General features: G+C 34.7%; 1 protein-coding gene across 1 annotated transcript in view; it reads right to left on the bottom strand.

Annotated features, from left to right (window-relative positions):
* OLA1 (Obg like ATPase 1) overlaps positions 1–22,082 on the bottom strand; it is a 177,368-nt gene that overhangs the window by 40,177 nt on the left and 115,109 nt on the right. Inside the window, exons 6-7 of the mRNA XM_047772907.1 lie at positions 8,524–8,604; positions 8,111–8,208 (exon numbers count right to left, since the gene is read on the bottom strand). Coding sequence (XP_047628863.1) covers positions 8,111–8,208; positions 8,524–8,604 — 179 coding nt within the window. The remainder of the gene's footprint in view (positions 1–8,110; positions 8,209–8,523; positions 8,605–22,082) is intronic.

The raw sequence follows: 22,082 nt of genomic DNA on the forward strand, positions 1-22,082 counted from the left end.
CTTCAAGGGCTTTTTGTGCTCAGGCTCAGTGAATATTTCCTTAGAAAAGGAAAAAGGAAACACAGTACCTATCTCCTCAATGAGTTCAGTCTTCATAAGAAACATAAATTTGAAATTTAAATTCCTAATGACAGTTTTTATGAAGTTAAGTTCTCTTCTTGATACAGCATTAAAAAGAACAGGTACCAATGTGCAGCCCCAAATTTATAGATGGAGGTATACTCAAAATTCCTAAGTCAGTTATTTTGAGACATATTTTTAAGTAGAATTTTTAAATGGGTGATAAAAATGGTCACAGATACCAAAATATGTCTCACCCAAACTACTCTTTCTACTGCATTGTGGATTAATTAGGCTTTTGAGGGTGCTTTATAATCAAATGTTTTTGATGGGGAAATACATTCAAAGTCAATTTAGAATAAGGAAATGTAATAGTTTGAGTAATGTAACTAGCTTCAAATACAGATATGCCAATTCTACAAATAAGTTTTAGTTCTGTTTTGTTCTCATTCTAGCCAGAGCATTAGCTACCCACTATGAGAAAGACGGGAGCATGGTGAGATCCAAAAAAGACTTATTTTCAAGGGTTAGAGATATAGGAGGAGCAGGAATGAGAGGAGGGGAAAAAGCTAGGTCTTATCCTCAATTCAGACCAGAAAAGTTGCTCATGAATTGTGTATCTGCAACCTCCAGAATGCTCCGGATTGTCCCAGTGTTAGAAAAAAAAAAAAAATCTTACCATGACAAAGTTACATATGAGGGTTGAAAAGGTACTAGACATTTGCATGGACATCTTTTCTTGTGACTTTGCTATAATCCAATTCAGTAAGATCATAAAATTCTAGCCCTAGAGAGGAACGAACCTTAGAGATGACTTCCTTTAATTCTTATTAACCTTCACTGCCTCACCTCCAAAACACATATGTACATTCAAAAACAAAGAGACTGAGATATAGGTAGCCACAATGGAACTGTTTTAAAAGGCTTTTTAAAGAATGAACACCTATTTTCCCTAAATTATGCTATTGTAACAATTAAAGAATACTTTACTCTAATGGAAACCCTGGAGTGACAGTAAAATCCTTTAAGCTGCAGATGATAAAGTCACAGGGCCTAATCTGAGAGACAAGGGCAGAGTCCTATGGAAGATGGTGGTATCATGGGAGTTTTATTGCTACTGTACAACAGAGATGGTTCTCAGTTGTTTTTTTGTTTTGGATGACACCTGTTTCAAATCAGAGAATTACAGCTGCAAAATATATATGTTTTGTTCCTTTATCCACATAATGGAAAGAAAAAACAAGCGGATGTATCCCAAAGATACATTTAGAAGACTAAACCGTGCCTTCTTCTACTATTATATTCTTTTTGAGTTATGTTAATTAAATTTTGGGAATATTTCTTATACGGAACACCTTTTTTGTGAACATTATGATGAACTGTCTTTAATACATGAAAGGCTATATTATTTGCCTGAGGTCGAACAGCCAATTAGCAGCAAATAAGGACCATTAACACTCGCATTTTAAATTCTAACACAGATATATTCTTAATATTCCAAAATTTCCTAATAACACACACTACCTAATTTACAAATAGACTACATGCTCACAGTTTCTTAGAATTCATTCTCCTTATGGAACCAATGTTATTAATGGCACCAGAATTTTGGACTAGTCTTTATAACTCTATTTAACTTGTAATGCAGATGAACTACAACAATATCTCCAAAAGTAGATCTTGTGACTGGGGAACATACAAGAGACCAGAGGAGAGGGGCACAGAAAATAATACTGCTCTCCTGCATAAGCATGAACTATTAGGCAAAACAATAAAACTGCCCCAAATGGCACTTTCTCCTTTCTTTTTCTACAGCCTTCTCCCAGGAAAACAGCATTATTCGGATCACAAATTCTGTTTTAAGACTTCATCCTACACCCTTCACAAGGTCCTGCTCTATCTCTTTTATCACCAACAGTCCTAAGATTTCTGGGCTTCAACATTCTTTCCTACCTCTACCAAGTCGTACTCAAAACTCCCATTTTATGAGTATAGTTCATCTCAACTCATAGTTTTAGAAATAAAATCTGATTCAGCAGTCCTTAACCTCTGGGACACAGATTTTTAAGGATATTAATAGACCTTGAGGTATTCACCAAAGTGAGTCGAGTAGAAAGGTAGAGAAATTCTTTGTATACATGAATTACTTGTGATTTGAAGAAAACTATATAGCTATATGCCAAAGTCTGTCTTTTATTTCCTATATATGCATATGCATGCATGGGGAATATATGTTTTAATTTCATTAGAGAATCCTAGAGAACACTTACTTTTAAAAAGAGCTTTAGTGTCTTAAAGCCTGAAAAATATTGTAAAACTTCTCCCTATTATAAGTAGTGAAATTCATCTACTTTAAAAAAAGATGAAAGTCTTGACATTTTGATAAATTACGTCACTCATAAATCAGTAAGTCAATAGATGGTACTAATGAAGATAACAACTGACTTTCCCCCAAGTATCAATTTCTCAAAATCAGTGAATGATCTTGCAAAGAGAAATTACTGTCTATAAACTGTACTGGGCAGAAAGGCAATGAGGCCAGGGGAAATTCCTAACATGCTTAATGTGACTGGTCAATAGTATTATGTCCATATAAAAAATGTGCTCTCTTCTATAACTGTCTTTTTCAAATATGGAATCAGAAGTGTGATTTGGTTTCATTATGACTACGTGCTCTAGGGCACTAATACTTCTTGAAAGGAATATGAAATTGCTGAAAGAGTAACCAAAAATCATTTATTGAAAACCAGAAAAGCTCACAAGTATTATTACACACACATACATATACAAATGACACAGACATTCCAAGTAAAAAGATTCCTGAATGGGCAAAGGTCTTTTCCTTCCCACTTCTTTCAGCCTTCTTTTTGAAATAAAAAGATTATTGCTTTAGTATATTCTTTTTAACTCTCAAGATTTTGATCAGAGAAATTAAGAAACAGTCAACTCCACAAAATCCATTCACCTGAAATTATTTGAAAACCTAATTCATGGTGAATAAGGTACTATTTCAAAGCTTGATTGTAATAGAGATTTAAAAAGAAATAATTGCTAATTATCCAGTAGCAAAAATAAGAAACAGAGAAGAGGGTCTTAAGAAAATACTTTCTTTTTAGATTCATTTAAAACTTACTTTGGTAAAATTAAGAATACTTTGAATAAGATTTACCAATTTAATCATCCCATACAAAGAAAAAAGAATCTCTCAGTTGAGACGTCCAGAATACCCTTGACCTTTCCTATAACCCTTTTATATCTGCTAAAGGAGCAAATAAGCACTAGTCCTCATAAAGGAATCTCCACTAAAAATTATAAATTATTGCTTATAAAATTTAACTCAGCTAAAAAACCCCTCACATGTTAAGACAAACTTATTAGTGTTATGTTGTGATTTCAACTAGGTAGGAATACACTTAGAAGAAATAACGTATTCTCACAGCTTTCATAATGTTAGGTACTTCAAGATGAAGCTGATACAACATTCCCCTCAAACTATATGAACCACGAGTGATTAAAAAAAAAACACAAAAAAAAACAGAAAATACAAGCCCAAAGAAACATTGTATGGATATTTCAGTGCTTTTACTTTGCCACACTAGTGGATGATAAAGTGAAACACTAAAAAAACAAAACAAAACAAAACAAAACAAACCTCATACATGTGATTCTTGCTTTATATACTAGGTTACGTTCCTGAAAATTTCATATGAATTAAACTTAATTCCAAATTCACTTGAGAAGACTCCTGAGCAAAAATGAATACTTTATTTAAGAATAATTAATCATTCCCACTTTATTTGTTTCAAGTAAATCAAATGTGTAACAATGTGATTTTTTTTTCAAAGCAGCATATCTGTGTTAAATTTCTAGCTTCAGTGAATAATCTTGTCAGAAATTGATGACTTTTTATAATAGTTTTACAGAATACATCATGGCATTCCTGAAAGGCCAAGGAAATGTTGTGGGAAGGAGGTTATATTAACCTTCTAAAAATGTAATTGTGAAGTGGACTTTTGCCCAAGTGTATAGCCTGAAAAATAAAGGAAACCCATGAACAAATCCTCCTATAGTGGTGAATACTGCTCCTCTTGATAAGAGATAATGGAAATATGCTACTATATAATGTGTTGTGGAGAACAACGTCCAAGGATGAGTTAGGTAGAACAATTCCTGTCAGACTTCCTACTGTAAACAGGAAAATAAAACCTAAAGCTCACAGTATAATGGATGATCATTTAATATTACCTCCATGGAGGGCTGCCAATCAACTAAATACTTTTACTGTTGTAAGAATAGCAGTAATTATAGTAGCTGTGTAAAGTACGCTCAAGCGTCAACATCTACACCTATTGTGAACATATGATGAACTCATACAAGAAAGCCCAAGAAACCAAAAGATACTATAGCTCAAACTATCCTATATACCTGAAAGTTTCTTTTTCTGAATGGTATGTAACATATGTAAATTACACACACACACACACACACACACACACACAAAATTATATGCAAGAAATGAACACACTTTCTCTTTGTAAACAGTTGCTGGGATACTGTGCCTGTAATCCTTACATATAGTTCAAGAAATCAAGAAAATATTCACTGGACTTATTCCATGATTTCCCCCAATCAGGTACCTAATGTATAATGTCACCAAAATACATTTAGTTGTTATATACAAATTATGTGGAAAACTAACAAAAACAGAAAAGTTGGGGTAGGAGAGACTAAATCATAGTAAAATAATTAATAAAATATTCTTCTATTTAATATTCATTTAGTGAACCTGACCCATTGCCTTTGATTATATAATAATTGACTCATATAACATTGGTCAGAGTAATGTTTAGTAACCAAAAGCTCCTCACAGCATATGCAAATACATGTTTTAAACACACACACACACACACAAAATCCGAATGTGTAATAAACAACAAAATAAATTGTCCTTTATCAATAGTTTTAAGAGATGGGGACAAGAGAATACAAAAATGAAACATAACTGGCTACATAGGTGTACAAAATACAATTTGTTCTACTGATTTCATAATTGGATAGCATATACTACTAACAGAGCAGCAAAAGTGCAAAGATTGAAATTTACACCCCTAATTAAGCAACAGTTGGCAGATCTAATGTCCTGTACCTGCCTGACACCCTGACTCAGTAGGTGATCTCAAGTGAAAATTAATACTGTATGTAATAGGGTCTTAGGTACAAGTAACTGATCATGTTTAATACATGAAATCTTCAAGTGTTCAAAAATCATTGACATCCACCAAAGACAACAACTTTTGTGTACTTTTATTCATTCAAAGAACAGCAATATATAGTAAGAAAAAAACGTTTCTGTGGATTCCCCTTCTGACATCTTGATTACTGTCATCTAATCACAACACAACTGTAACTAACCTGGCTGCCATGTCAGCCTCTCTTCAGGGGTGAGGTCTTAATCATAAATCAATGAAATGACTAATTCGACACTGTTAAAGCCAGTGAGTAGATGCTTGGGACCATTCCAGTTTTTACATCTTTCAAAAAGGTCAATATACCTACTCAGTAACACAACAGACTTTTTCAAAATGCTTCCTTCTCTTCTAAGATTAAGAAATATTGTTACCATTTAAAGTGAATTTTAACTAGTAATTAAAATGTTCATTACTTCTGAAATGATGATCCACTAAAAACATAGCTGTAGTCTTCTTGTGGCCAGAATCACAAACCCCTTCTTCTCTTTCCTAACTATTTTAAATAGGTTTCTAGATCTAAAAGACCCGCACAAAAAAAATATTCATTACTGCTTCCTCCATCAGTCATAATTTGCTATAGTACATTACATAATAACCTTAAAAAACAAACCCTTTTTCTTTTGCGAAAGGAGCAACTAATGCAAATGGAGCTTAGATAAAATCATTACTTAAAAAAAGCAAGATGCTAACATGCATTTAAAGGTTTAGTAATTAAAATATACTTTAAATATTTACATCTGCTTGCAATGTTACAAATGATGAAAACCTAGTGTTCATATCCTTCATAATAAAAATTTATTCTGCACGTTAATACAAAGGCTATGTTGCATAAACAGAGGATTTAAAGCTGTAGCAGAGTGGCTGAATGAAAGGAAAGTGGCAATCTTTCTGGCTCCAGTAGATGCCATTCCCTATCACACAATGTTTCCCACTCATAAATACATGACAAATACTTCCTCAATCATTTTTTACGAGCAGGGATGCACAGGGGGTAGTCAATGGCTAGCTTGAGGGAAAATAGGAACAGCAGGCGGCAGAAACTGTACAGAAAATGGCTATGTGGTAAATTCTCTTCTGGAACATCACTCAGTTACCCAGTCTTTGATCTTTCAGCCACAATTACACTAACTTCCACAAGATCTGATCCCCCACCCCCACCAAACATACACACTACCCCAAACCAGATCATTAGTTATACATAAAATCTAAAATTCGGTTTTATAAACAGGATCATCCATACCTGTACATTTTTATAAATTAAAATTTGCTATTTAGACAAGAGCTTACTTTCAATTGGCTATAACCATATCATCATCACAACTGGTCTCACAAAAAACATGGGGTGTCTGGCGACAGCTAAATCACAGACTGGCGTCTCTCAAGCAGTCTGTCTACCATTAGGGTCTGGGAAATGGTATTTACTATACAATTAGAGCCAGGGAGTTCTACCTGTAATCATCCAAATACAGGTGTGAGAAGCCCCTTTGGGCACGGAAACTGACTCATCCCTTTTCATGTAAACTTTGATGTCTGTATTGTTTCATGGAGCCTTAGGAAACTTTACCATTCATACTATTGTGAGATTTATTAACTGAGGTCAAATAATATATTTTAAAATTCCTTCTCAAAGGTAATTTTTAACATATTAGTCACAAAATTGATAAGAATTTTATATAAGAAATAAGACAAAACTATTTAAAGTTAATCATCTATTGGAGGATAATGACCAGTCAGAACTAAATTTTCATGTCAGGTTTATGCTTTCTAGAACATTACCAATAAAGAAGACAAATTCAGTTTCCTATCAGGAACACAAAATGTCTTATAGTAATATCAACAGGGCGTTTTTAGTTGCAGTAATTTCACAGAATTTATTCTAATGATTTATTGGAGTTAACCATCTGACATTAATTATTGTTTTGGCTTCCAGTCTATGAATGTTTATTTTTCAGTTTAAAGCTTCTCACTCTTTGATATCATATGGAAATGAGAATTTTTAATGGAAAATTGAAACCATGTGCATCTAAGTACTTAATGAAGTACAGGGGAAAAAACAACAATATATTTTAGGAGAATTCAGATATTTTGCTTTGGATAGTTTTGATTTGTTTGTATGACTTAATAGTATAAAATACTGAGGGTCCAGTGAGTACTATGCCAAATGTATATGCCCATATGTTACACAAACATATAATTTTTTGAAGTTACTAGTGAACAAAAGGGAACCCTGTACATTTTGATTACATGTCAAAAGCGACAAAAGGAAAACTTGTACCTTTTGATTACATGAACACAGTTTTTACCTTGGTATATTTTAAAGTATTTGAAATAAATACTTGGTCTTTTCCTCTACCCACACATAGTTTTTTAATTTAAAATTTTTTTTAAGCATTCAATATGGATTCTAAGATTTATGCCCAGGTACAAACCCAAATAGATATTTTAAAGTCACGTGTAATAACAACACAGCTAGAATTTCCTAGCTTAAAAGGCTTTATTGCTCTAACTACATTTATTCTCATTTTGCAAAGAAGAAAAATTAATGTCTATAAAATTTAAATTTGATAAGTAAATGTGGATAATACAATATTGCCTAATTCCTTTTTTTCTTTTTAAGTTCCCTCAGGAGACTCGTCTCAGAAAATAAACACCAGCAAAGCTTTCTCACCCTTTTAAAACTTTTTAATAATAAGGAGAAAAATAATTAGAATCAAACATAGCAGTAGGTACATACATATGTGTGTTTCTGCACATACAAATATAATATGTCTGAGTATATACATGGGGAGAAAAAAACTTACCATTTGTTTTTCTTTCTAATGTAGTCTTTTTCAGAAAGATTAACCAAGTAGACCATTGGTTTTGAAGTCAGAAATAAGTGTTTATTCAACACTTCAATCTAAAATGGGAGATAAGAGAAAGAATCTTTAAAAGTTGATTAAAAATTGAGTAAATCACTGAAAAACTTGAAAGAAAACCCTTTTTAAACAAGTAGTCACTTTCATTTTTATAATTCTTGTTTCTAAAAGATTAGTTGTCATGAAATATCAGGAGTAGGGGAAAAGAAAAAAAATAACAAGCCTGGGAGTAAGCAACCATTGAGAGAAATAAAGTTTAACTAGATATAATAAGTGTAAAATAATCACAACTCTAATTTGTTCTCTAAGAAATCAAAGCAAAGGTAATAATAGATGACATCATATTTATAACTTACCTCTTTGTCATTCCAATCATGATAGAAGCGAACAGGTTTCTTTTGATCTATAACCCAGGACTTGACTTTGCACATTATGTCCTACATACAATTGAGAAAAAAGTAAATGTAAGATGAACACTAAGTATTTAGATACGAAATATTAAAATTTAAAGTTTTCAAATCCTCAAAATAAAAATAAGGTTAACTTTTGTATGACAGAACTAAGTCACACAGATAATTATTTTCAATGTCTCATTGAAAAACCAAATAGCAATGAAACACTAATGTGGCATTAAAATTTTAACAAGTGAAATGTGGAAGACTAGGAAAATTAGCAACAGTCTTAAAAATTTCACAACAATGAAAACATACCAAACACTACAAGAGTTAGCAATATTTCAACATTATCTAGTGATGTCACTTGCAAGATAAACATGCTATTAGGAAATGGGGAGGAGAGGATACTAGAGAAAAACTGAATCAGAATTTTTTCTTCAAAATGAAAAACAAACAAAATAGATGAAATTGAGCCTATGATTGACGATCTACCCTCCAAAATATTAAATCAACTGACCAAAACCCTTTTTATTCTGAATTAATTTTTTGCCGACACCTTCTCCCTGCCCACTTCTCCTGTCCCTGCTCCAACCTCTCCCCCCCCTCCCCAACCTGCCAAAGCCTCTATTACACAATGGCAAGAGCCCTGCACTGGTGACCTCCAACCAGCTGCATTCACTTTCAGAACATCTCTCTCTGCTGGAAATCTAAAGGCCTTTTAGTTAGCAAGCTAGTGTGCATTCAGAAGGAGTAACTGCAGGAAGAGCCCAATGTGCTTTGTTTCTCTGGCCTTTCTTCACAGAAAGATTAATCATCTGTGAAATGGAAACGGCAAACAGCAAGTGACACAAACTGAACCCTTCAAGCCTTTCCTCATCAGTTTTGTGGTTCTGAATCTAAAAGCTGCGTGTGGCAAGGTTCTCCTTACAGGCAGGTGTTAATAAAAGGCTCTTGGGTCTGAAAGGTCAAACTTAGCTCTTCTAGAAGAAGTGCGTTTGAGAGTCATCTGTTTTTTGTTGTTGTTGTTGTTGTTGTTAAAGATAACTTATGGATATATCTTAAATATATATTTTACTCAAAATTTATTGTAATATACAATCATTAGTAATAGATTTCTTGGATTTTCATTGAAGTATCCTACTTTACCATAAATCAGTCTTCTATAAATATCCACTTGTATAAATTACCTCAATATTTAGTATACCTTCCTTCCAAATCTTGCTGTTACCAACAGGAAAAATAAGGAAAAAGCCCTATATCCTTAGATCCTGATTTGAAACACTCCAGGAAAAGGATTTCCCACAGATTTTAACAAGGAAGGGGCAAGCTGAAAACTTTTAATGAAATCTAACATGTTCTGCTTAAGAACAATCACTTTTACTCTTCTATAACTGAATTTCACTCATAAATGTTTAAAAGTGGCTAATGCAACACCATTTCCTACAAGGAGAAGATCAAAGTGCTATATTACAAATGCATTATGATTAAAAAAGCCCTGTGCAGCCTTGCTATTAACTGTTCTTTAAACCCTAAAAGGCTTCCCATAGATCTCACTTGGCACTGCATATACAACCTTTGACAAGTAATGTAGACCATTTTTATTCATTGCCTAAAATTGTAGGCAATTATGTGCGTCACACTGGCCACCTGCAAATTCTGAATGCCTGCTCCAGTTGTCAGTGCAAAAAACTAATGTCGGAGGGGATTAATCTAGGGGGAGAGAGTCCTCTTTAATGGCTCCAGCAGGTGAAATGGCCCAGCTGGTTACTATGATGAGTGGCCAGAACAGCTTATGTAGAGACACGCAACAAGATTATACAAAAGAAGGAGAAAACAGTGGTACCATCTTATATTTGGTTCCATTAGTTTTTTTCAATTAAAAAAAGATAAAAAAAAGTAGACAAAAGAAAGCCAAACCAAAAATAACGAAGGAAGTTAAATTTTGATCATATAAAAAGTATAAAATACTTTTGTAACTGTAAACATTTTTACCAAATCAAAGGGCCTCAACAAATGCTGATCTCTAGTGAAGGAATTTCAATATTTCTCTTTCATTTTAAATTAACTATACCATCACTTCAGACATAGAGAGATCTTATCATAAAAGCTTTTCAGCATTAGTTTTTTTTTCCTTCATACCAACTTACCACATTACAAATTAGGATCACTCAAATTTTAAAGATAATTAACTCATAATTAAAGTTCTCAAGCAGTATATTCGCAAAAGCCACATTCAAATTGTTTTAGAAAAATTTATAAATTAAAATCAAGTTTTTAGGCAGTTAAAAGTAAAAATATTTTAAAATTTTAAAAAATTTTTTAAATGGCTGAATCTGTAGCATATGTAAGTTCCCGGGGCAGTGACTGATTTTGAGTCACAGCTGCATCTACAGGACAGTTGCAGCAGTGCCAGATCCTTTAACCCACTGCACTGGGCCAGGGATTGAACCTGCACCTCTGCAGTGACCTAAGCAACTACAGTCAGATTCTTAGCCCACTGCAGCATAGCAGGAACTCCTAAAATATTTTATTTATACTCAGTACTCTCTTAATTATCCCCACAAAAGATTTACCAGCCAAGGAAAGATTCCTTAGATTACTAAAATGCCGGTTTTACTTACGCCAAATCAAAATAGATTGCTCTCAGATAAGATTATCTTATGTAAATGATCATTGTATGGTATAGTTGCAAAGCGCTATTTTTCTTACATAAAGTAAAAATTAATTTTTCATATTAGCCAAAAAATAAAGATGTTATGCTCCACATCTGAAAAACTTCTGATCAGATGAAAGAAAACATTTGAACTTATTTGTATAAAATACTTAATGGATTGACTGAATTTTTTCTTATGCTTGTATATAGAGACACATATATTAATAATCATGGTTAAAACAATAATTAGATTCTAGTTAACTGAATTTGGTTAACTGAAAAAATTATCAAATACATACTTAACCCGCATTTAACAAATTAGAATAAAATTAAAACAAAATAAAAACACTAATGGTTGATACATTAGAAGTCACTTTTGGATTTTGAATTTCTTTTTTAAAAAAATTTTTAGGAGTTCCCGTCGTGGCGCAGTGGTTAACGAATCCGACTAGGAACCATGAGGTTTCGGGTTCGGTCCCTGGCCTTGCTCAGTGGGTTAACGATCCGGCGTTGCCCTGAGCTGTGGTGTAGGTTGCAGACGCGCGGCTCGGATCCCGCGTTGCTGTGGCTCTGGCGTAGGCCGGTGGCTGCAGCTCCGATTAGACCCCCTAGCCTGGGAACCTCCATATGCTGCGGGAGCGGCCCAAGAAATAGCAACAACAACAACAACAAAAAGACAAAAAAAAAATTTTATGTTAAAAGTATAGCTCATTTACGATGTTGTGGCAATTTCATTTACAGAAAAACGACTCGGTTTTACACCCACATGTACATTCTATTTTAATATTCTTTTCCATCATGGTCTATCCCAGGAGACTGGATATAGTTCCCTGTGCTATATACAGTAGGATCTTACTGTTTACCCTTTCTAAACTTAAGTCTGTGTCCACCAAATCCCATACTCTTAGTCTTTCCCTTTCACTTCCTTCCTCCCCTCTCCCTCTTGGCAACCACAAGACTCTGTGTCTTTGAGTCTTTGAGTTTCTGTTTTGTAGATAAGTTCACTTGTGCCATATTTTGGATTCCACATATAAGTGATATCTTATTGTATTTGTCTTTCTCGTTCTGATTTACTCTGTTTAGTATGATAATTTCTAGTTGTATCCATATTGTTGCAAATGGCATTATTTCATTGTTTTTATGGCTGAGTAGTATTCCATTGGGATTTTGTATTGCTTTGGTTACATCACCATGTAGAAATACAGATGAAGGACTTCTATAGTGGCTCAGTGGAAACAAATCTGACTGGCATCCACGAGGACACAGGTTCAATCCCTGGCCTTGCTCAGCGGGCTAAGGATCCAGCATTGCTGTGAGCTGTGGTATTGGTCACGGATGTGGCTCAGATCTGAAGTTGCTGTGGCTGTGGTATAGGCCAGTGGTTACAGCTCTGATTTGACTCCTAGCCTGGGAATCTCCATAGGCTGCAGGTGTGGCCCTAAAAAGACAAAAAAAAAAAAAAAAAAGAAAGAAAGAAAGAAAAAGAAACACAGATAAAGGAGGAAAAGTGTTTTAATAACTTAAATTCCTTATTTTTAAAATTAATTCTGTACATGACAAAGATTATGCAGAAATTCCTGGTCATTTGAACTTTTTGATTATGTTGCAGCAACATAAGTATACTAACTTGAAAAGTAACAGCTTTGCTTTAAATGTGGGAATAAGTCCTAAATCCACCACTTGCCAGGTCTATGACCTATTACTTCACTGATAATACCTATCTCCTGGGGATTGTTGTAAAAATCAAGAGAGAGAATGCATACAAGATGTTTAGCACAGTTCTTGGCATAGAGTTAGCTTTCAATAAACCGTGAGTTGTTGCCATTGTTAGGACTGTTGAAAGATTAAATACCAGTTATCTACAAACTTCCCAAGTCGAGGAAAGTTCAATCTAGGCTTTTTCTCATGAAACAGATTTTCATTGTATATTCTAATTGAGGATCTGCCTGAATCAGAATATTAAGCATTTGATGCTCTACTAGATGGATGCTGCTGTTTATGGAGTCCAGAGTAGTGATCCTTGACTACTATCTTTCTACATATTTCAGTGACTAAAACTCCCAGGAAAGAGGCAGGCAACACAGGAACAAACTAAGACCTGGCAGCAATGCTCTGCATGGCTGAGAGTGTATGTGTGTATAACATTGACTGTCCTCCAAGAATTAAAATGATAGGTTAATTCTAGCAATAATCTGCTAGAATGTTTAATGGCAGTTGTTAAGTTTTCAGTTAGTGATTCAATGAAGTAAATAGTGGAAACTTGAAAAAGCAATGTTCCAGGCACCTGTCAGCTATAAAGTGGCAACTGGGGTGGACACCAATTGATTTTTGAGGTCCAGATCTCCAGCAGAGGATTTGACCATTACTAAGAAGAAGGCAACTGTCCCCATGATTCCTGTAAATAAGTCTGAATGGATTTCACCATTCAAGGAAGGACAAAGGGAGGGGAAAAGTCCACAAATCTGGTTTTAATAAATCGGAATAAGGAGAACCACAAAAGAAGAAGAAAATGATTTCCCTCCCTCCTTTCCCCTCTCCCTCTCTCTCTCTCTCTCTCTCTCTCTCACACACACACACACACATACACACACACACATCACACCACATACAACACCCTCCTAAGGAATTATCTGGTATACTTGGCAAAATGTAAAAAGAAAAGGTACCTATGAAACAGCAGCATGAAGCCATAAACAGAGAACACAGTGAGCTTAGAAAAAAATGGACGAAATGTCAAGAGAGTTGACAAACTAAAAATGATTTTTTTTTTTGTCTTTTTGCCTTTTCTAGGGCTGCTCCTGCGGCATATGGAGGTTCCCAGGCTAGGGGCTGAATCGGAGCTGTAGCTTCTGGCCTACGCCAGAGCCACATCTGTGACCTACACCACAGCTCACAGCAACGGCCAGATCCTTAACCTGCTAAGCGAGGCCAGGGATTGAACCCATAACCTCATGGTTCCTAGTCAGATTCGTTAACCACTGAGCCAGAAGAGGAACTCCTGAGTTTTCTTATTTGTAGTTCTTTGCAAACTCTGGAACAAGTTCTTTGTTAGATACTACATATTCACTCTGTAGCTTACCTTTTCAAATTTTGTTTAGCATAAGTCCTAATTTTAATGTAGCCCAATTTTAAAATCTTTTTCTTTATAATATCGCTTTCTGTGTCCTGTTTAAAAAAATTGTCTATGCCAAGGCCATGAAGATATTCTATGTCATAGTATAGATGTTTTATTCTATAAGGGCACGAGCTGTAGTGCCAGAGGGAAAGATGCTACACAGAATATATTTTTAAAAAAATCAATCGCCGGAGGAGTAGCCTACCAGAGTAAGAGGGTTAGGCACCAGGGCCATAGTTTCAAGAAGTTAGCTTGCAGCTGGGAGTTCTGGGCATACTGATGGCTCAGGAGGCACTCACTTTTTATTCTTTGTAAACTTTAATTTTTGTGCATAGTGTGAGCTGGGTGAGAATTTATTTTCTCTCCCAAAAGGATACCCAACTGGGCCAATACCATTTCTTGGTAAAAGCATTCCTTTCTCCATTACTAGGCAGTACCATCTTCACCGCCAATCAGTGTATTTATGTCTGTATACCCAGTCTGTTCCATTGTTCAATTTGCCTATTCTTGACTATCTTAGTCACTTCAGATTTTTAACAGTCTTGATAGAAGGTTCATGTGTACCAAGTCCTACAATACTGTTCTTTGAGACTATCCTGCTCGTTTTGAGACCTCTGCATTTCCATGTAAAATTTAGAATCAGCTTGTCAATTTCTATAAAACACAACCGGATGGGATTTTGACTGGGATGTGGTTGAATCAACAGATCAATTTTAAAGAGATTTGACATATATAAAGCGTCGAGTTTTCCAATCAAAACATGGTGCAACACTGCGAATGTATTTAATGTTGCTAAATTGTACACTTGAAAATATTAAAGTGGTAAATTTTATTTTATGTATGGTTTCTTACAATAATTTTTTTCTTCCAGTTTTATTGAGATATAATTGACATGGAGCATTGTATAAGTTTAAGGTGCACAGCATAATGATTCGATTTACATATATCATGAAATGATTACCACAGTAAGTTTAGTGAACATCTATCATTTCATACAGACACAGATAAAGAAAAAAATCTGTAATGAGAACTTACTATTTACTCTCTTACCAAATTCATAAATAACATATACCAGTGTTCCCTACATTGATTATGTAGTTATTTATCATTACATCCTTTGTACTTATTTATTTTATAACTGGAAGTTTGTAGTAACTTTGACTGACTTGTAGCTTCTTCTTTTGTCTTAATGAATCATCTTCCTCAGCCTCCACTCCTCATTGCTAGATTCTCTGGTTTCCAATACCAGTCCTACTCCTAGTTTGACTTAACTCATCCCATATCCTTTTTATTTTCTACTGGAGTATAGCTGACTTATAATGGCATGTTAGTTTCAGGCATACGATAAAGCGCATCAGTTATACACTTACCTATATCCATTCTTTCTCAGATTTTTTTCCAATGCAGGTTATTACAGATTACCGATTAGAGTTCCCCTGCAATATAGTATGTCCTGGTTGACTATCTATTTTATATAGAGTAGTATTATTATCTTAATCCCAAACTCCTAATTTATCCCTCTCTGCAACTTTTCCCCTTTGGTAAAGTTTGTTTTCTAAGTTGGTGAGTCTGTTTATGTTTTGTAAAAATGTTCATTTGTATCATTTTTTTTTTGATTCCACATACAAGTAATATCATCTGATATTTTTTTGTCTTTTTCTGCCTGATTTACTTCACTTAGCATGATAATGTCTAGGTCCAACCATGTTGATGCAAATGGCATTATTTTATTCTTTTTTATAGCTGAGTAATATTCCATTGTGTATATATACCACATCTTTATCCATTCCTCTCTTGATGGACATTTAGGTTGCTTCCATGTCTTGGCTATTGCAAATGGCACTGCACTGAACACTGGGATACAGGTTATCTTTCTGAATTATGGTTTTCTGTGGATGTATGCTCAGGAGTGGGATTGCTGGATCATATAGTAGTTCTATTTTTAGTCTTTTAACAAACCTCCATACTTTTCTCCATAGTGGTTGTACCAATTTACATTCCCAACAACAGTGTAGGAGGGTTCCCTTTTTTCCACACCCTCTCCAGCATTTATTGTGTATAGACTTCTCGATGATGGCCATTCCAATCTGTATGAGGTGATACCTCATTGCAGTTTTCATTTGTATTTCTCTAATAATTAGCAATGTTGAGCATTTTTTCATTTGCTTTTTGGCCATCTGTCTTGTCTTCTTGGAAGAGATACCTATTTAGATCTTCTGCCCACTTTTTTTTAGGCTGTTTGTTTTTTTTGATATTGAGCTGTATGAGCTGTTTGTATAGTTTAGCAAGCCTTGTTGGTTGCTTCATTTGCATATATGTTCTCCCATTCTGTCGGCTGCCTTTTCATTTTGTTTATGGTATCCTTTGCTTTACAAAAGCTTCTAAGTTTAATTAGGTCCTGTTTATTTACTTTTGTTTTTATTTTCATTACTCTAGGAGGTGGATCCAAAAACATTGTTAAGATTTATGTTCTATGTTTTCCTTTAAGAGTTTTATAGTATCTGGTCTTATATTTTAAGTCTTTAATTCATTTTTGAGTTAATTTCTGTGTATGATGATGGAATGTTCTAATTACATTCTTTAACACATAGCTGTCCAGTTTGCCCAGAACCACTTATTAGGAGACAGTCTTATTTCCATTGTATATTCTTGCCTCCTTTGTGATAGATTAATTGACCATATGTGTGGGGGTTTATTTCTGGGCTTTCTATCTTGTTCCATTGATCTACATTTCTATTTTTGTGTCAGTACCATGCTGCTTTGATTGCCACAGTTTTGTAGTACAGTCTAAGTCAGGGAGCATGATTCCTCCAGCTCCTTTTTTCTTTCTCAGGATTGCTTTAGCTACTCAGGGTCTTTTGTGTTTCCATACAAATATAAAATTTTTTTTGTTCTAGTTTTGTGGATAATGCCATTGGTAATGTTTAGGGATTGCATTGAATCTGATTGCCTTAGGTAGTATAGTCATTTTGATAATACTGATTCTTTCAATCCAAGAACATGCACAGTTTATCTTTCCATCTGTGTCATCTTCAATTTCATTCATCGGCATCTTATAACAGGTCTTTTGCCTCCTTAGGTAGTAGGTTTATTCCTAGGTATTGTATTTTTTTTTGATGCAATGGTAAATGGTAACTTCTCTTTCTGCTCTTTCACTGTTGGTGAATAGAAGCACAGCAGACTTACGTGTATTCATTTTGTACCCTGCAGCTTTACTGAATCCATTGATGAGGTATAATATAGTAGTTTATTGGTAGCATCTTTAGGATTTTTTTATGTATGGTATCATGTCATCTGTCAATAGTGAGTTTTATTTCTTCTTTTCCAATTTGGATTCCTTTTATTTCTCTTTCTTTCCTGATTGCCATGGCTAGGACTTTCAAAACAATGTCGAATTAAATAGCAAGAGTGGACATCCTTGTCTTATTCCTGACCTTAGCGAAAATGCTTTCAGCTTTTCACTGTTGAGTATGATATTAGCTGTTGTTTGTCATATATTGCCTGTATTATGTTGAAGTAGGTTCCCTCTATGCCCACTTTCTGAAGAGTTTTTTTTTTTTTAATCAAAAATGGGTGTTGAATTTTGTCAAAAGCTTTTTTCTGCATCTATTGAGGTGATCATATGGTTTCTATTCTTCATTTGTTAATGCGGTGTATCACATCGATTAGTTTGCAGATACTGAAAAAATCCTTGCAGCCCTGGGATAAATCCCATTTGGTCATGGTGTATGATCCTTTTAATATATAGTTGGATTCAGTTTGCTGATATTTTGTTGAGGATTTCTGCATCTTTTTCATCAGGGATAATGGCCTGTAAGTTTCTGTTTTTGTGATATCTTTGTCTGGTTTTGGTATCAGGATCACAGTGGCCTCACAGAATGAGTATAGGAGTGTTCCCTCCTGGGGAATTTTTTGGCAGAGTTTCACAAGGATAGGTATTTACCTCTTTTCTAAATGACTGACAGAATGTGCCTGTGAAGACATCTGGTCCTGGACTTTTGTTTGTTCCTATCTTCTATTTCCTCCTGGTTCAGTCTTAGAAGATTGGACCTTTCTAAGAATTTGTCCATTTCTTCTTGGTTGTCCATTTTAGTAGTCTCTTATGATCTTTTGTATTTCTATGACGTTGGTTGTAACTTCTTTTTCATTTCTACCTTTATTGATTTGAGCCCTCTCCCTTTTTTTCCTTGACGAATCTAGCTAAAGGTTTATCAATTCTAGCTATCTTTTCAAAGAACCAGCTTTCACTTTCAGTGATTGTTTCCTTTGTCTCTATTTCATTTATTTCTGCCCAGACCTTTATGATTTCTTTCCTTCTACTATCCTTGGGTTTTGTTTGTTCTTCTTTTTAGGTGCTATGTTTTCAAAATATACCCCCCCCTTTTTTTTGCCACACCCACAGCATACAGAAGTTCCCAGGCCAATGACTGACTTTTAGCCACAGCTGCAACCTACACCATAGCTGAAGCAACACCAGATCCTTAACCCACTGCCCTGGGCCAGGGATCGAACTCATGTTGCCTCAGAGACACAAAGCTGGATCCTTAACCTCCTGTGCCACAGCAGGAACTCCTCTGCAGTATACCCTTTGGAATATTTTGATTTTAGTGACAAACACATCTGTTACATATTTAAATAATCAATTTTTTTTTAAAGTGAAAAAAAACAACTTTAGAATTTGCCCTAAGGATAATGAGAAGAAATCTGGTAACAACTGTATTTGGGGGTTCATTATTTAATTCAGAGAGATTGACAGGGAAAAAAAAGACTCATTAATTATAATTCCTGATTGCCTTCTTTAGTTTTTTAATTAGATACAGTTAAGTATGACATTTCCAAGTAATTGATCAATACACAATAAAATTTTCCTTAAAGAGCTGTACCTTCACTTTCTAAATTTTGTCTTTCCAAACAGAATGCATACATACTTAAATAAATTTAACCTTGATCTTGGTACCTTAGTGTTAATTTTATGTCTTAAAAGTGTCCTCCAAAAAGACAGGATGAAATCCTAACCCCTTAGAATATGACCTTAGTGGGGAATTAGCTAAAGAGTTCTATCTTGAGCATGGTTGGCACTTAATCCAATTATGACTGATATCCCTGTAAGAAGAGGTAAATTTGAAGAGAGACACAGTGGGAAGGTAGCCTGTGAAGATGGAAGCACAGAATGGAGTTACACTGCCACAAACTAAGGAATGCCTGGGGCTACTAGAAGCTGAGGAAGCAAGAAAGGATTCTTCCCTCAAGGCTTCAGAGGGCACCTAGCCATTGCAACACCTTGATTTCAGACTTCTAGCCTCCAGAATGTGAAAGAATACATGTACATTATTTTAAGCCATCTAGCCCTCGGAAACTACTATCAATACTAACATATTGGCTGATTAATATCAACAGGAAATGTTTATCTCACTCTTGCCTTCTTTAGCGCCTGAATTTTAACACAACAGGAAGACTGACTTTATAAAAAGTATCTTTATGTCAGGATATATGAACATTACATGGAAAGATTCTGTTTTAGCATTAAAAAGTTGGCTCATGTTTTATGTTAGAGTATATCTAATCCAAGTTTTTTCTGCTTATTTACATAAAAATACAAATGACATCCAAATCTAGAAAATGGAAACTTCATAGGAATAGAGGCTTGAATGTTGAATTTCTGAAAGTAAAGACACATTTGAATGAATATTAAGGAATAATCAATATATGCCTAGTGAACAAAATGATCTGCTTATTTTCCTTGTAACTTTCAAGTAGATTTTATAGCCTAAGATCTACATCTAATTACAGTCTCTGATTCTGTTAGTCAAGATTACAAACAAACTGAAGAAGTCAATCACATTCTATTATCTTTGGACCATCTGTTAAAGAATACAAGAAAACATAAAAAAAAAAAACCTCTGCTACAAGAACTAGTTGATATTGTAATCCCAAAGGTACCTTCTTTATATTAGGAAAACTAAAGATAAATCAAAAAAGGAAAACTATATCCTTGTGATTACATTTATAATAACACCAAATTAAACCTGTGATCCTAAAGAACCACCAAGAAATATGTAATGATCAGGGTAAAAACTTTAAATGCACACTGGATAAAGAAATATATAGCAGAGACTGTCAGTGCCCTGCCCATTTACTCTTTGCCCTCACAGATCCAGTTCATGCTGATGGCTTCTTACTGTAAGCATCTGTAACTGCCAAAGCGCTGCGCTCAGACCACACAGACACCAGGTGCTAGGCAGTTAGTTAACACTCTGAGGAGCAGCCTGTAACCCAGTAACTAATGGAAATTACTTGATAATAACCACCACTTCCTCACCATTTCAGTACAAAAACTACAAGACACTTTCCACACTGTTTTCCAGAGGTCCCTGGCAGGACTGAGCTCCATCTGCTCAGTTTCCAACCTGCTCGTATACATACTTTGTATTGGTTTGCTTCCCTTCCTGGTCTTAATTCCCTACTCTCTGATGTGTGTCTCCTGCATTAACTCCCAAGAAAACTATCTGCACTCCAATTCTTGCTTCAGGGTCTACTTCTGAGGAAACCCAACATAAATTTAGATTAAAAGGCTAAGGGTTGGTGATATGACTCAAAATGTCACAGTCTTGAGAAAACTCATAAGAAGCTTCTTCTTAATCTTTATAAATTACATTGCCTATCCAATTTTTCAGGTTAGTGAAGATGGAATTGATCCTAAAGGCTATGACTTCTCATGTGTGCACCTCTTCCAGCTTCACATCTCCTACCATATTCCTTTTCCAATTTCAGACAGAAACTTCAAAACCCCTTCTCTGGTATAAAGCTTAAATTATATTTGAGGAATACAAATCAGAAACAGCTAAGGACAATGTACATGCATTTACCTCTTTTTTTGGAGGCCACCTAAAGGAAAAAATTTCTTCAGAGTTTTTTTTTTTTTTTAAATAACACATTGCTATGAGAAAAAAGTCAATTTACAGAGGTATAGAGGATAAATAGTCAAAGCGTCCACCCCAATCACTCTGTCACAACCATTTCCTTTGCCAAACACTATATCGTAAATTTTTTTTTTTACTTTCCAAATGTTTACTGTTAAACACAATTGAGTGCATTTCCATACTTCTTTCGATGTACTTATAAAAATACAGGCATCATTTTTTACGTAAAGTGGATGATACTATAAATATTGTTGTAACTTGTTTTTACATTACAAGACCAAAGTAGTTGTAATGCAAAAAAATTCACTAATAAACCAACTTCCTAAAATAACTCATCCTCAAATGACTTTCCCTGTGTAATGTTGGTATGTTTTTCCTCCCCGGCCACACCCATGGCATGAAGAAGTTCCCAGGCCAGGGATCAAACCCAAGCCAGAGCAGTGACAATGCCAAGTCCTTAACTGCTAGGCCACCAGGGAACTCCTTAATGTTGATTTTTGTCTCCAGCAACTGTCAGACTGCTATATTATGGTATCAGACAAATTGTTGGTAAAATTATATCCAGGAAACCTCCATTTTCAATAATAATGAACTATGAGATTTGGAATAACTGCCCCTATAAAGGCAACAACAAAACAGGACTAAATAGAGAAAATAGCTTCTTATTAAGTACCAAGAACTCAATAAAATCAAGAAGGAAATTAAAAACTACCTTGAAACAAATGATAATGAAGACACAACCGCTCAAAACCTATGGGATGCTGCGAAAGCAGTGCTCAGAGGGAAATTTATAGCAATACAGGCCTTTCTCAAAAAAGAAGAAAGATCCCAA

Source organism: Phacochoerus africanus, chromosome 3 (genome assembly GCF_016906955.1).
Source record: "Phacochoerus africanus isolate WHEZ1 chromosome 3, ROS_Pafr_v1, whole genome shotgun sequence".
Classification (NCBI taxonomy): domain Eukaryota; kingdom Metazoa; phylum Chordata; class Mammalia; order Artiodactyla; family Suidae; genus Phacochoerus; species Phacochoerus africanus.